Here is a 16328-nt window from a genome sequence, read left to right on the forward strand (position 1 = left end):
AAAAGGCCAGACTGATCAAAAATAATACAATGAAGCACAATGTAGTGGAAATGTTGTGGCCAGTTAAGCACTCTCTCCTATTTTCATCCAATTTGCTGATTTTTACTTTTTAAGCAACTAATTTTGCAAAACTATTGATAGAAACTTGCTTGCTCACACTCCTATTAAGCAACTTATCACTCGATTTCAGTTGAAAACGCTTTTAACGAGCTGTAATTGAATGTCAAAATGCTGATTTGGCAACATTACACAGTGGTCCTGGTCGCAAAATTAAGTGGAATATGGATTTTACGAAAAATGGTGAAGTTTTGGAGCTTTGGTGTCTTCAGAAGAGTTGTTGCCAGTAGATAGGGGCAACTTTTGGTTTGGTTGAAAATTAGATTGGTTGACTTTTAGGGTGATTTTGAAAATCTCAACTATTTTTGGGATTTTTTTGTCTTCTAAAAAGTTGTTTGGCTTGCCATTTCAAGCAACTTTGTCGAAGACACCAAAATTTTATCTCGTAATCTACGCCTTCTACGAACAAACTTATAGAAACCATCTGAGCAAACCTTCAAAAATCAGTTTATGAAATGTGGCAATTCAGGGTTAAGTTTTAGAGAAAAGTATTCGGGGCACTTTTAGAGCTCTAAAAAACAAACTCTTTTTTTGACAAGTCAATTTGGACTTTAGGGTCAAAAGTTACAGCCATTTCAAGGTAAAAAAGATGCAAATTTAAAACATAAATATCTGGAAAAAGGCGTAAGCCAAATTTTAAGCACCAGGTTGCATTTGAAAGAAGAGATCCAGCACTACAAACGCTGAAAAAATCTCAGGGGTGTTTTTCTTTAAACTCGAGATATCTTCATTTGAAAAAGTATAGTTTTCAAGGGAAAACCACATGGGACCACCTAACGAAATTCGAAAATTTTCCTAATATATGCCTAATATATGTGTCGAAAAATCGATTTTTGGTCATATTTTGGGTTTCAATGCTAATTTTACATGAATCCAATGACAATTTAAATTTCTTCAAACAGCTTAATTCATAGTGTCATTTCTGATTGCTTCAATGCAATATCGACACAGAGAAAAATCGACTGTATCTCCTGAATATTATTTGTACATGAATGATTGCTTTCATTCGATCATTAAAATTAATTATAATTCACGTGAAAAATAAACCTGAACGATTTCACGGAAATTTACATTTGTACCCAAGTTGGACCTACCTACCAAAAATGCATGGTCTCCGAAAAGAAAGGAAAAAGAAAAATTTAGGAGGAGAGGGGGTAATATGCACCTCCTAAGGGAAAACTGTGATTTCTCAACCATTACAGCATTACTGTGGAAGAATTTTTTTCTGTGTTCTAAACCAACTATTATTCTTCGTCATCCATGTGAAAAAAGTCTTAAAAAACCTCAAAATTGTTCGAAAATATCAAATTTCTAAAAACATTTTTGATTCATTTCAAACAACCATGCGGGGCAATATGCACCGCAACATTGGGGCAAAATGCACTACAACAACGGGGCAAAATGCACCACAACATGGGGCAAAATGCACCGGGTAAATGCAGTTTTCACTAGTCACCACTAGATGACACTGCTGTTTTTTACAAAGGAGCTTCACATCGGTGCATTTTGCCCCGACCACGCTTTTTGTAGAAAATTTAATAAAAAATGCATCTTTTGATGTTTTTGGACTCATCGAAAAACGAAGTTGACTTTATAGCTGTCGGCCACCATTGCTAGTACCAACCACTACTGTCTTCCTTTTTATCTACAAGGACTTCGCCGCCCTGGGCTTCTAAGTGTATGAAAGTACGGAGCGACGGCGCCGAATACCCATATTTACACAAAGAATTATAGAGCACCCGCCGCGGGATTCGAACCGGCGACCTCTGAATTGTGAGTCCAGTGCGCGGTCCGTTTGATCCACACGGGCGGGACTCATCTATCTACAGAATAATGAAACTTATGGCAAAAACTATATACCTCAACACTTACAATATCAATAAATGCTTTCTATACTGTCCAAAAATCATAATGAAAATTCAATGACAATTAGATGAAAACACAACATTTTAAAGTTTTGCAAATAACTTGAGCTGTTTCTATACTGCGATGCTCAAATTTTTCCAGCATGGTTTAGCAATGTTAAGCTTCCAATTTCTATGATTTTTTCCCCGGAAAATTCTTCCAAATACCGAGAAAAGCAGGGGGTGCATTTTGCCCCGGGGGTGCATATTACCCCCTCTCCCCCTAATCATTTTTTTTTCAATTAAGCATTCAAGGTAGACTGAAAGAATAACAAATACTTTGAAATATTTTTTTGATATTTTTAGCATAATTTAAATAATTGAATAAATTCATTTTTAGGTTGTAATGTAAAAACTCTAATTTTCGAAAATATCTTTGAACTAGATCATAAATATCTTATGTGGATATCATCTCAAATCTCAAATTTTGAATCAACCTATTTCTTCACCCTTCCCATCGATTTTTCCAAAATGAGGTAGAGCCACTCGCCAAAACCTGCAAACCAAGGAGGGTCGGTAATTGTGTCATGTTTAGACACCTTTGAGGAGTGATTTGGAGCGTGTTAAAATTAAGGCTATCCCGCAGACGCAGCAGCAACAACAAAATACGTTCGTCAGCCTCCGCGCGCGTTGCATTTAAACTTAATGGCTTTTTAATCAAAAGAGGTCGTGCGGTTAAACGGGTGTTGAGCTTCAACCGGGCCCTAGCCTGGGGGAAGGCAGATCAGTTGCACCATCCATCCATTTTTTGCCGGCAGCTTGCAGAATTACCCCGCGAGGTGTTTGTTTAGCCTACATTTGGAGCGTTTTATTGTGTATCGTTGGGGTTTTAGTTTTTGTTTCTCCTTCTCAGAGATTGTATGCACTTGCGGGTGAAGTTCAAACCAGTTGTATCTTTTTTTTTCGCCTCACTTCTATTCATGTACGATCTAAAAGTTGTTAGTTAGATAATAAACAGCTGAACCAGAGGGGGGTTACTGAACTTGACACAGCAGCAGCGATTGCGAACGGATCAGTGGACCGGCTTAATTTGGGGTAAATTCCAGTGTGGTTTTTTTCGGGTGGGTTTGAGTCGTTAACCTTGCTGCAATTTGAATCTCGCAACTTGCAACATGATCCCGCAACCTTGACTGAAATCTGTAACCTGCACCGGTTGTCTCTGTCAGCTGATGTTTTTGTTCAGGTTTGATTTGAGTTTACGGTAATTTGTGGTACCGTAATACAATGTGTTATTGATAGCCATTGCAAGTTCAATTTTTTTCTAAATTTAAATTACGAAACAAATACGAACCAAAAAGCTGTGGCTCTAACTGCGTTTTGTAGAGAAGTAGCACGATTTGGGAAATTCAACAAGTTAATTAGCAATTCATGTTTTTGTGAATCAGAAATTATGACACTAAACTCTTGTAACACAATGTTTTTTTTTCTATTTTTTACAGGTGTCACAACAGCAAATCTTCAAACCTCTCCTCCCGCAATGTTTCTGCTTTCGATGAACCCTCATCAAAGCCAATCCAGCAATCCCGCATTTACGGTTCACCAGCTTTACGTTACGGTTCTGTGGAACCACCAATTCTTCTAAAACCCTCTGTTCAAAATGTCCTCATGGATTGACAAACGTTCCACCACCACCGGGGGGTCCCACCTGGAAATCCAAGCCGCCCCGCTGGAGGCGGAACCCAAACCGCCGGACATCTCCTCAACGGGCAGCGCCGCCACGCCGTCTTCATCGCGGAAATTCCCCCTGCGAAGGTTCGGCGAGCTGTTCCGGAACAAACTGCGCAGCTCCGGAAGTTACTCGATCAAAACGCTGAACGACAGCGTCGCCACCATCGCGAAGGATGCGAAACTTCCGAACGGTCCTACGATCGCTGATTTGGAGAAGATTCTGCCGGCGCCGGCGAAGACGATAGAGCGTTCCGGAGCGGTTTCGGGACCGATTCCGGTGCAGGCAGTTATCGAGCATAAAAGTTCCGCACCTGTTACTGCGGCGGCGGTTGTCGTGAATGAGAAGCAGACGGTGGTGCGGAATGGTGCCGGAGCGGGTCATTACGGAGGTCGGGGAGGTGGCGCCGTTGGAACTGGTGTGCGCTCCCGGAAGGTTGCTACGCTGAACAGGACGTTCCAGAGGAAGAAAGTGTGAGTAAAATCGTAATTTTGACAAAAAAAGATATTTGAGTAGAGTTTCGCTTCTTTTTTTTTCTCGAGATTTGATAGTTTGTAATTTTTTTTACTGGACGTCAAAAAAATCATTTTTAGATGCGTTTAGTAAGTTATGTAAAATGCCTTAAATTTCAAGTCATTTCCGTCCCCCAAAACCAACCAACCTTCACCTGCCCTAAAGGGCACCCGAATTGAAATGTTGGATTTACCATGTTTTTCAAACAACAAAGGAATCAATAACAGCATGCGTTCCTACGAAAAAACACCACCCCCAAAATTAAACCCCACCAACAAAGCGTCCCTTGCGAAGGCCACTCGTTCAGTCAGGCCCCATGCTGAAAACCGTTTCTGAATAGTTGGATCGACCCCCTTTTGCATCAAAAATTTGGGCTGCACCAAACAACCGTGTTCCTCTCTCTCGATCCCAAATTAGCCTACAACAACAACGTCAGGCAAGGCCGTCCAAAACATCATCACTAATCGAAAAAAGGGATGGATCGTCGATTTGCCTTCGATTTGCTACACCGATTACCACTAGGACGAGCGTGATTGAAACTTTTCATGTTTCCAATCAACGGCAACCATGTAACAAGCCCACGTTCGAACGTTTTCAATTTAGAGTATGTTATGGCAGATTTGTACATTTAAATGTTGGCTCCAAATTGATCTGCATTTCGAGTCGAGTATGGCGCCCCAATATATTTACAACAAAACCGACATCGAAAACAGAACGAAACCTTTCGCTTTCGATATTGCGTTAATGAACTTTGCGTTACATAAAATTAATTGAGTTGATCATTTCGATGTCCACATTCCAGACGCCACGGATCTTTGGGAAATTGCTTGAAAATCTTGGCTAAAATTGGCACAAAAAGTTGGAATGAGTTTTTTTGCTTTTTTTGCAAAAAGTTGGAATAGATTTTTTGACAAAATGTGAAATACAATTTCTGTAGAGAATAAAAATTTATTGATACGGCACACACCACAAAAAAAAGAGTGCGGAAAAATTAAAATTTTCTCATACTTTCAGCACTTTGTCGCAAAAACGCAATTCTGTGCGGCTCCCAATCCTGAGATATTCTTCATATGAAAGAAATTTCAATCTTGTCGTGCTATCTTAACACACCATGAAAATTGCTGTAAATGCGACAACTGGCCAAAGGTATTTCAGGTCAGAACGCGTTTGACACACGTACATGCCCGACAGCCGTAAACATTTGTAATTATAACTCGGGACTCCGGAAACCAAATTCAATCAAACTCCGGGACAATGCCAAACAAAACGTGGTTGTTATTGTTTACATTGCGTGCTCTTGAAACGCGTTTTTTGCGGTCATTGAAACGCGTTTTTCTCGGAACGTCAAAAAGTGACGTGCAACAAGATAGCACGACAGCGTCGACATATCGTATTTTTCCAACTCGGTTTGCTTCGTTGAACAAAGCATACGACTTGTGTAAATAAAAATCTTAGTTTTGCAAATTGTTAAATAAAGCACAAATTATTTGATTTGCTAGAGAATTGGTCACACCAATAAGTGAAGTGTCTCTGCTGCGTGGCGCCACTCAGAAATATTCACCAGCATTTTGTTAAATTTTAACGTTCTCCTGCTCTGTTCCATCTGAATTCGAAGATTATCATGCCAACAACTTATTGTTCACAGCAAGGTTAACAACCATGTTCGGCATTGAGCATATCTGGTGTAAAAATCCTCAGATCTAGATCATTAGGAGATTCTGAATGTAATAACTCTTCAAATCGTAAAAAAAATAAAAGCCATAAAAAGACGTTCCAAAAAATCTTAATTTGGATCACACTCTTGTTCGCACCATCAAACGCACCCCGTGACTCGAATACCCAAAAGGAGACGACAGGTTGAGCTGTGAATTACAAATTTGGTTGCGCGGTTTTTTTTTATGTTTTTATTGACTTTAGATTCCGATTGGTTCGTCGGGGGTGTGTGAATCAAGGCCTCGCACTGTGAATCTTTATTTGGATTAGAGGGCAGAGGTTTGTTTTTCAATCTTGATGGTAAATATTAAACAGCTTTGTTTTGAGCCAACGAACTTGACAGTGGCCGTGAAATCTCGCAAGTCACGCTTGGTTAGTGATATTAGAATGGTGTTTAGAATTTCTTTAATTCATTTTCAAAAATATATTTCAGGGGTTAGAACCGAAATTAAACCATGGATACTTTTCAAAGAAATATTCGACAAACACCTTAAGTTAATTAAAAAATAATGAAGTGACTTTTGGTTAACACCCATGATTTTGAAACATATTTTCACGCTCTGACTGGTCAACCAGTGATCATGCTTGAATTCAGCAATTCCTCTAAAAATCAAAGATTAAAAATAAATGTTGGATGTTTCAATCCCAGCCTATTCGACACACATAAAAAATCTAGTTATTTGGCAACAATTGTGATGTCGTGCGAATATTGTTTTAAAGGTTATCAATTTTTTTTTGAAAATTCATATTGAACTCAAGCATTAAAAAAAAATAAAGCTTATATAAATTTTATTCAATGTTTTTTGTGTCCCTCCTTTATTTCTTTCCAAAAAATCAAGGGCAAAATAAACTAGAGAAAATTTTGGTAAGTTTGACAGGTTAAGGATTCGGTTCTATTTATTTTTGATACGTTTTCAAAAGGTGTAAGCTGTTCATCAAAGTCAATTATTTGTTTGGATTGGGACACTTTTGATCAAAAAAAAAAAAAAAAAAAAATTCAAATTGGAAACTGACTTAAAACTTTGGGAAAACAATGTTACATTATCATGATCTTAGATTTTTTGTACATTTTTTTTGCAGAAGCATGACAGTAATTGTTTGGAATTTCCCAATGGTTTAGAAATTTTGTATTGATTTTTCTTTTAATTGGATGAAACATAGTCCATGTATTTCCTATGTAAAATGAAGCAATTTTGCATCATAAGTTTTTCATAGTAGTGGCCATACAATTTTACGTGACATTCATTCAAAATGTCATGTGAATTTTCGATACTCTGTGTCTTGAGAAGGGATTTGCTAATTGATTGGATGCATTTGAGAAAATTGTAAACAGAAAAAAAAAATCATGGTAATATTACATCTAGAAAGGGGTACACATCTTTTATGTCACAAAAAATGTGTAATTTTACCTCTGAAAATGTGTAATTTTACCACTTTTCTGTTGTAATGTCGCTTTTTCAGTCTAAATTGAGGTAAAATTATATCATAAAAGAGGTAATATTCAACCTTCCAAAATTACACCTTCCAAATTTACACAATTTTTTACTGTGTAGGATAGAATAAAAAAAATTGACTCACTGAATAAATCTAGATTTTTGATTCATTTTAATCACTTAATTTAAATACCAAAAATACGTATTTATTATTTTTGAAATCTTTTAGGGATCTAAAAAAGTCATTGTTTGTGCTAGAGTTTCTGATGTTGATTTTTTTTCAACCTAAAAATTTAAAGAAAGCCAAAAATCCATTTTGCCTTCCTCACTGAGGTAAGGCTATAATCCTGCTCTGAAAATGAACTATTGATTAAAAGCTCCTAGACCCACCTTCATGTATACATATCGACTCAGAATCGAAAACTGAACAAATGTCTGTGTGTGTGTATGTGTGTGTGTATGTGTGTGTGTATGTGTGTGTGTATGTGTGTGTGTATGTATGTATGTGACCAAAATTCTCACTGAGTTTTCTCAGCACTGGCTGAACCGATTTTGACCAAACCAGTTGCATTCGACTTGGTTTAGGGTCCCATACATCGCTATTGAATTGTTTGAAGTTTCGATAAGTAGTTCAAAAGTTATGTATAAAAATGTGTTTTCATAAATATCCGGATCTCAATTATATGCATGTAAACGATGTCCGGATCCATCATCCGACCCATCGTTGGTTAGGTAATTGAAAAACCTATCCAACGAGTCCAAAACATTGAAGATCTGGCAACCCTGTCTCGAGATATGTCCACTTAAGTGATATTTATGTACTATTTTGAAGCCGGATCTCACTTAAATGTGTGTAAACGATGTCCTGATCCATCATCCGACCCATCGTTGGTTAGGTAATTGAAAGGGCTTTCCAATGAGTCCAAATCATTGAAGATCTGGCAACCCTGTCTCGAGTTATTACCACATAAGTGATATTTATGTACTTTTTTGAAGCCGGATCTCACTTAAATGTATGTAAACGATGTCCTGATCCATCATCCGACCCATCGTTGGTTAGATAATTGAAAGGCCTTTCCAATGAGTACAAAACATTGAAGATCTGGCAACCCTGCCTCGAGTTATTACCACATAAGTGATATTTATGTACTTTTTTGAAGCCGGATCTCACTTAAATGTATGTAAACTATGTCCGGATCCATCATCCGACCCATCGTTGGTTAGGTAATTGAAAGGGCTTTCCAATGAGTCAAAAACATTGAAGATCTGGCAACCCTGTCTCGTGTTATTACCACTTCAGTGAAATTTATGTACTTTTTGAAGCCGGATCTCACTTAAATGTATGTAAACTATGTCCGGATCCATCATCCGACCCATCGTTGGTTAGGCAATTGAAAGGCCTTTTCAATGAGTCCAAAACATTGCAGATCTGGCAACCCTGTCTCGAGTTATTACCACATAAGTGATATTTATGTACTTTTTTGAAGCCGGATCCCACTTAAATGTATGTAAACGATGTCCGGATCCATCATCCGACCCATCGTAGGTTAGGCAATTGAAAGGGCTTTCCAATGAGTCCAAAACATTGAAGATCTGGCAACCCTGTCTCGAGTTATTACCACCTAAGTGATATTTATGTACTTTTTTGAAGCCGGATCTCACTTAAATGTATGTAAACGATGTCCGGATCCATCATCCAACCCATCGTTGGTTAGATAATTGAAAGGGCTTTCCAATGAGTCAAAAACATTGAAGATCTGGTAACCCTGTCTCGTGTTATTACCACTTCAGTGAAATTTATGTACTTTTTGAAGCCGGATCTCACTTAAATGTATGTAAACTATGTCCGGATCCATCATCCGACCCATCGTTGGTTAGGCAATTGAAAGGGCTTTCCAAAGAGTCCAAAACATTGAAAATCTGGCAACCCTGTCTCGAGTTATTACCACATAAGTAATATTTATGTACTTTTTTGAAGCCGGATCTCACTTAAATGTATGTAAACGATGTCCGGATCCATCATCCGACCCATCGTTGGTTAGGCAATTGAAAGGGCTTTCCAAAGAGTCCAAATCATTGAAGATCTGGCAACCCTGTCTCGAGTTATTACCACATAAGTGATATTTATGTACTTTTTTGAATCCGGATCTCACTTAAATGTATGTAAACGATGTCCGGATCCATCATCCGACCCATCGTTGGTTAGGTTATTGAAAATGCTTTCCAATGAGTCAAAAACATTGAAGATCTGGCAACCCTGTCTCGAGTTATTACCACTTCAGTGAAATTTATGTACTTTTTTGAAGCCGGATCTCACTTAAATGTATGTAAACGATGTCCGGATCCATCATCCGACCCATCGTTGGTTAGATAATTGAAAGGGCTTTCCAATGAGTCCAAATCATTGAAGATCTGGCAACCCTGTCTCGAGTTATTACCACATAAGTGATATTTATGTACTTTTTTGAAGCCGGATCCCACTTAAATGTATGTAAACGATGTCCGGATCCATCATCCGACCCATCGTTGGTTAGGCAATTGAAAGGGCTTTCCAAAGAGTCCAAAACATTGAAAATCTGGCAACCCTGTCTCGAGTTATTACCACATAAGTAATATTTATGTACTTTTTTGAAGCCGGATCTCACTTAAATGTATGTAAACGATGTCCGGATCCATCATCCGACCCATCGTTGGTTAGGCAATTGAAAGGGCTTTCCAAAGAGTCCAAATCATTGAAGATCTGGCAACCCTGTCTCGAGTTATTACCACATAAGTGATATTTATGTACTTTTTTGAATCCGGATCTCACTTAAATGTATGTAAACGATGTCCGGATCCATCATCCGACCCAACGTTGGTTAGGTTATTGAAAATGCTTTCCAATGAGTCAAAAACATTGAAGATCTGGCAACCCTGTCTCGAGTTATTACCACTTCAGTGAAATTTATGTACTTTTTTGAAGCCGGATCTCACTTAAATGTATGTAAACGATGTCCGGATCCATCATCCGACCCATCGTAGGTTAGGCAATTGAAAGGGCTTTCCAATGAGTCCAAAACATTGAAGATCTGGCAACCCTGTCTCGAGTTATTACCACCTAAGTGATATTTATGTACTTTTTTGAAGCCGGATCTCACTTAAATGTATGTAAACGATGTCCGGATCCATCATCCGACCCATCGTTTGTTAGGTTATTGAAAAGGCTTTCCAATGAGTCAAAAACATTGAAGATCTGGCAACCCTGTCTCGAGTTATTACCACTTCAGTGAAATTTATGTACTTTTTTGAAGCCGGATCTCACTTAAATGTATGTAAACTATGTCCGGATCCATCATCCGACCCATCGTTGGTTAGGCAATTGAAAGGGCTTTCCAAAGAGTCCAAATCATATAAAATCTGGCAACCCTGTCTCGAGTTATTACCACATAAGTAATATTTATGTACTTTTTTGAAGCCGGATCTCACTTAAATGTATGTAAACGATGTCCGGATCCATCATCCGACCCATCGTTGGTTAGGCAATTGAAAGGGCTTTCCAAAGAGTCCGAAATATTGAAGATCTGGCAACCCTGTCTCGAGTTATCACCACATAAGTTATATCTGTGTTCTTTTTTTCTGGATCTAAAAAAATGCTGAAATGTGTGTCCAAACCACTCATATTACCCATTTTTGGTAAAAAGTGAGGAAGGCATCAACCACATAGGTGGATTAAGTTAGTTTTTCAACCAAATTGTGAAACAAAACTTAGAATTTCTGAAAAATTTAGGGTTGAAAGTTTGACTTGTTTTATGTGATTTTGCCAATGTTTTTAAAAATTTATTTTTTTAGAGGTCAACTTTGGCTGTGTTTTTTACTAACTTTCCTATATTTTATGTCACAATCTACTTCTAAAAAGAAGAATGCAGTATTTTTTGTAGTGTCCCACGCTTTGACTCTACGCATTTTTTACAATTTAAATGTTAATGGTGCCATTCTAAGGCAGAAAATGTGAAAAACAAGCAAAAAATTGAACATGTGACTGTAAAAACATGAAAAAATTAGAAAGGCAAAATGTACCCGAGCAGACGGAAATAACTTGGGAACACGTATTTGACATATTTTATGTATTCCTGTGTTAGAACATGTTTATTTTTATGTTAGTTTTAAGTTATTCAGTTTGTGCGACCTCAGTCGAAGACGGTGCAAATAAACAAAACAAAACAACATTTGAAAATACAAGGGCAATAACATATTATGTTAATTTTAACAAAATTTGTTATTCGTCGTTATGATTTTTTTTTGTTATTGGATTGATATTGTAATAACAGACTTAAAACATTTTTAGTTATTCTTCGAACAAATCTTTGTTATTATTTTTTGTTATTTTAACAACTAATCCGATCATCGCAATAACAGTTGCAGGTATTCTTCCATAACAAAAAATGTTATTCCAAGGTTGTTTTGGGTTTCAACCAATATCAGATCAATAACAAATTTTGTTATCATAACATAAACTGTTATTAAACCCTTATGCAAAAATGGATTTTTCAAGAAGATTCCATAACACTTTCTGTTATTTTAACAGTATTTGTTATTGAAATGGCATGATTTTTGTTATTACCGTCTGCCCGGGTAATCATATGAGGTGGTAGAATAGGCTAAATACTACCAAAAACAAAGATAAACGCAAATCAAAATACTAAACATAAAACAAGAAAAACATAAAACAAGAGAAGTAAAGTTTTTCGTAGAACAAAAGTTGGTCAAAACATGGGGGAAAAAATTGGGCAGTTTAAGCAGGGTTAAATGACAAAATGCAAAATTTATTTTACATCCAGGTTTTTTACACGCTGCTGAATAATTCCTTTTTTTTGCTGTGATCCTTATGATTATCATTATCATTATAATCTTTCTGTAATTACTATTGGACGTTCTTACAGGTCTGTTACAAACAAAACCAGGTAACCTAAACTTCCACCTCCGTGACGAACTCACTGACCAGTGTTGTGTTGCAATAACACTATTCTTTACGTAATAATCGGTTTCTTAGAACGGAACAACAAATGGTTAGGCCCTCAAATTCTATCAGCCGGCAGGCATTGAAAGCCATCTCGAATATAAAAAGGAACCATTTAATTCGAAGGCATTCGCATGTAGCCAGAATCTTCACGTCAAGATCGGCTGGTAATTCTTGGTGGAGGTGATTCTTTGGTGGTTTCGAAATTCGAAGATCACCTCTCCGATACGCGGACGTACACAATGGTCATTCTTTGGTTGCGGTCTGCGGTTTGCTGATCAACGACGTCAAGTAGAACGTCCGCTTAGGGGAAGATACACGGCGCTTTTCTGTAGAACACTAGAATGGTTGATTACTGGTTTCTTGATTGCACTAATGAAGCAATTTAGTATATCTTAAAGTGCTCACCATAGAATTTGATATTGCTGACCTTTTGCGTATGTCACAATCTGCTTCTAGATTGAGGCAGAGATCGCAGCTGAAGCTGTAAATCGTCCACTAATGCTAACATTTACAAACATTAAGTATAAATTACCGAATAAATCAGTGACAAAGTGCGTTCCAAGAATAGACACGAATTTTCAATGTCAGAATCACCCCCTCGAATCATCGTGCACACAAGTGTTCGAGGAACAACTACCGAGTCGCGTGAGCCCACCCGGTTCGATTAGTTTGGAGGGCACGCGCAAATGTTCGAAGTTGGGGTGGAATACACTCCTGACGAGTACGTGCGCAAGTACGCTCGTGACAATTGCGCGAGAGACCACACCACGCCACTTTTATCAATATTTCGTGATGCTTTAAATTTTTGGCCGTTTCATGGTCTCCGGCTGTATTGTTTGTTGTTTTTGTTTTGAGAGATCGGGGGTGGGCTTTTTGATTTCGTTTTGATGAGTGGCTTTCGGCGAAAATAAACGCGGGAAGCTATAAACCGTTTTGAATTGAATTTCTGATAGGTATATCAAGACTCATGACCTAGAAAAGCACTACCAAATGTGTTCTTGGCGGATGAACTATTCATATTGGCCGTCAAAACTTTGAAGTTTAGTCTGCAAACTGGGTATTCCTATCTCTCATAGTCTTCACTGCTTTGACTGAAATTGTGACTCTTTTGAACATGTTGCTTATGATATTTAATACTTTAAAAATATTTTAAATATCTAAGAACAGTCATCCTTTTTCATACAATTTCTAGGATTCCCGAGATATTTTCAAAACTTGAAGATGAGCAATTCTAGACGTTTTCGCAAATCGACTTTTCATTTTATTTTTTTGATTTGGATGATGCATTTTTCATCAATTCCTAAGGTCCAAATTAGCCTATTTGTATCATTGGTTTCTCTATACAAGTCTGAATACAAACTTGGAGGCTGTCCATACAAAATGGTACGAACATATTCGAAAATCGGTATCTTTTGAAGGTATTTCCCTATCGATTTGGTGTCTTCGGCAAAGTTTTAATTAATAATAGGGACTTTTTTTGGTGAACTTTTTATCAAAAAAACGATTTTGACAAACTTTGCCCCCTTTGATTGTTTTTATTTTTTATTTGATTTAGTACCAACATTTGAGCTATAGGATATGACGGATGTTTAGTTTTTCGTCCAGTATAATAAAGTTCGCTGAAAAAATAATCCTAAAATTATTTCTGATTTTTGAATTTGAAATCAATGATTCTTTTGTGAATTTTGAATCAACTGCACTGTTTTCAGGTAAAATCCATGTTTAGGTTCAAATTAAAAAAAAATATTTCAGAATAGTATTTATAGTGGTATCTATTCTAATCCATCTGTGAAAAATATATATTTGAAAAGGTGAGAAAATTCTTTACGAAATTTTCTCTTGGATATTGTTGATTCGACTTTTGATTGCTGAGATATGCCTTACACAGAATTAAAATTACGAAAAATTATTTTTTCTTAGTGATACTCTGGGTTAAATAACTCTGTTTTCGAATTCGTAAACAAAACAAAAAAAAATCGTAAACGAGCAATTCCAGCCCAAAACAGGAATTTTTAGGGTACTTTTTTTCTCGACCCTATCTGAATTCAATGAAACTTTGTAGACATGTTATCCTACGCTTACGTAAGCCATTTTTGTGTATATGGAGCCAGTTTCACTCGATAATGGCATTTGAGAAGGGCGGTAATGTTTTAAATATTTTTGCATTTCGTAATTTTAATATTGCTGTACCTCGAAGCCGTTGCATCGTATCAAAAAGTGGTCAAAGACAAACTTGTAGGAAATTTGACGGGCTTTCCAAAAAAATACACTGAAAGAAAAAAACACGTTACTTTTATGAAAGGTGAGTCCTCGATTTTTCTTCATTCAAAATTTTTGTGAAAATAGCTGAAAATATTACAAAAAGACTCACGAAAAATGCAGGATGGAGCAACTCACCCTAAAAAATACAAAATTCATTTACTGAAACTGTTTTTTGAAAAGTGGTCTAAACGTCAAAATCTGCAAAAACTGAACACGGGAATCGATTCTCCAGACAATTTTACATAAAAGTCTCCATATTTACCACTGTTCTATGTCCAATACTTGGGAAGTTACATCCGTCACGAGATATCGAAAAACAGACCTCGGATTCGTGATCAGCGACCAACATTACCCCATGAGCAAAGTTTCATGCAAATCGAAGAGGAATCGGGGAATCTGCTAGGCTTGAAATCGACTAAACATTTTTATTTTGTTTTTAATGGGATATCGAGATATGGAACATTGACAAACAGAAAGTATTATCAATCAAATTTGGCTTCTTTTCTTCTCAAATTATTCCGTTCTCAATTCATCAGCTTAATGTGTCAATTCACTCAACGCATGAATATAGGGCCTGCAAACAAATTAAACGCCTAAGCCCCTCATCGCCCAAAAGCGAACATCGATTAGAGGCAATTTTCCCCCAAATTAATCCACTTCCTCGCCCATTAAGAGGGCTCATCACTGCCCGAAGGTATTTCGTACAGGCTTGGCCGGTGAAGGCCAACCACTGACATAGATAACCACCGTCTAATGTGGCGAAAGTGTTTGTTATGCGGTGAAGAACCAACGTTACTACTGGATAGCGCTGAGGCTGATTCATTTCTATCGAATTTCCTGGTGCTTTCTTGGCAGTTTAAAGTTTTGGTGTAATTTTACATGACTTTTCATGTGATTAAATTTCCAAACTTAATTCAAAAAAAAATGTTTTTTTAATCTTAATTTAAAATTTTCTCAAAACACTTACTGTGCCTTCTGCCCGGTAGCATGGCCCCAAGTGACTGCGAAAGTGGTCTCTGCAGAACTTGTTCCATTGGGGCCGCTTCCGCCCGGCTGGCAACTCAACTAGTTTTTCCAAGATGATCCAGGTTCAGAAGCTGTAGGGGGAAGGAGGCTGAGCAGTGAAGGCCGTACGAAGCGCGACTCGTTCGCTACGATGTGTGTAGCAAGATAAATGTGCGAGCCAGGCCAAGGTTTGTTGTTCATCGGCCGTTTTGCGTTTGCGGAGAAAGTGAGCAATTGAATGGGCACGATTTGTACGATATAGTGTAAAAACAAGGCGGGAAAATGGCGATGATTGAGCCTCTCAATGCCCCAGCATTAGTTGATGGGGAAGATGTTGGAGACGAGAGCGTTAGTCATAGACTAACGTTTAAGACTTTTCATAGTCTATGAAATATTGTTTTAACTAAAAAGTTATAGTTTAGTGATGCTTGAAACAAGTACGACATTTTTTGGGAAATTAATTATGATAATCTTTAACTGAGCTTGAAATCCTTTAAGTTGCATGACAGGAAGAAGTGTTCACGTGGTTCATGGAGTCAGTCTATGGTAGACTGTACTCCTCATCGGTACTATTGCCAAAGACCCGATCCATCGAATGTACCAACAACTTCAAGTTGGCCACTACGGACGTAACCACATCGTTGAACGGTTATATCCATGCAGTCGTCGTTGCACAACGCGGGACTCTTCACTGATACCAGGGCTCAGCTCGGCAG

General features: G+C 37.6%; 1 protein-coding gene across 2 annotated transcripts in view; it reads left to right on the plus strand.

Annotated features, from left to right (window-relative positions):
* Nucleotides 1-16328, plus strand: part of LOC120424971 (uncharacterized) — a 159645-nt gene that overhangs the window by 34530 nt on the left and 108787 nt on the right. For both annotated transcript variants that reach the window (XM_052710421.1, XM_039589326.2), the window contains exon 2: nt 3461-4160. In XM_052710421.1, the coding sequence (XP_052566381.1) occupies nt 3619-4160 (542 nt within the window). In that variant the 5' untranslated portion in view covers nt 3461-3618. The remainder of the gene's footprint in view (nt 1-3460; nt 4161-16328) is intronic.

Source organism: Culex pipiens, chromosome 3 (assembly GCF_016801865.2).
Source record: "Culex pipiens pallens isolate TS chromosome 3, TS_CPP_V2, whole genome shotgun sequence".
In the NCBI taxonomy this organism is placed as follows: Eukaryota; Metazoa; Arthropoda; class Insecta; order Diptera; family Culicidae; genus Culex; species Culex pipiens.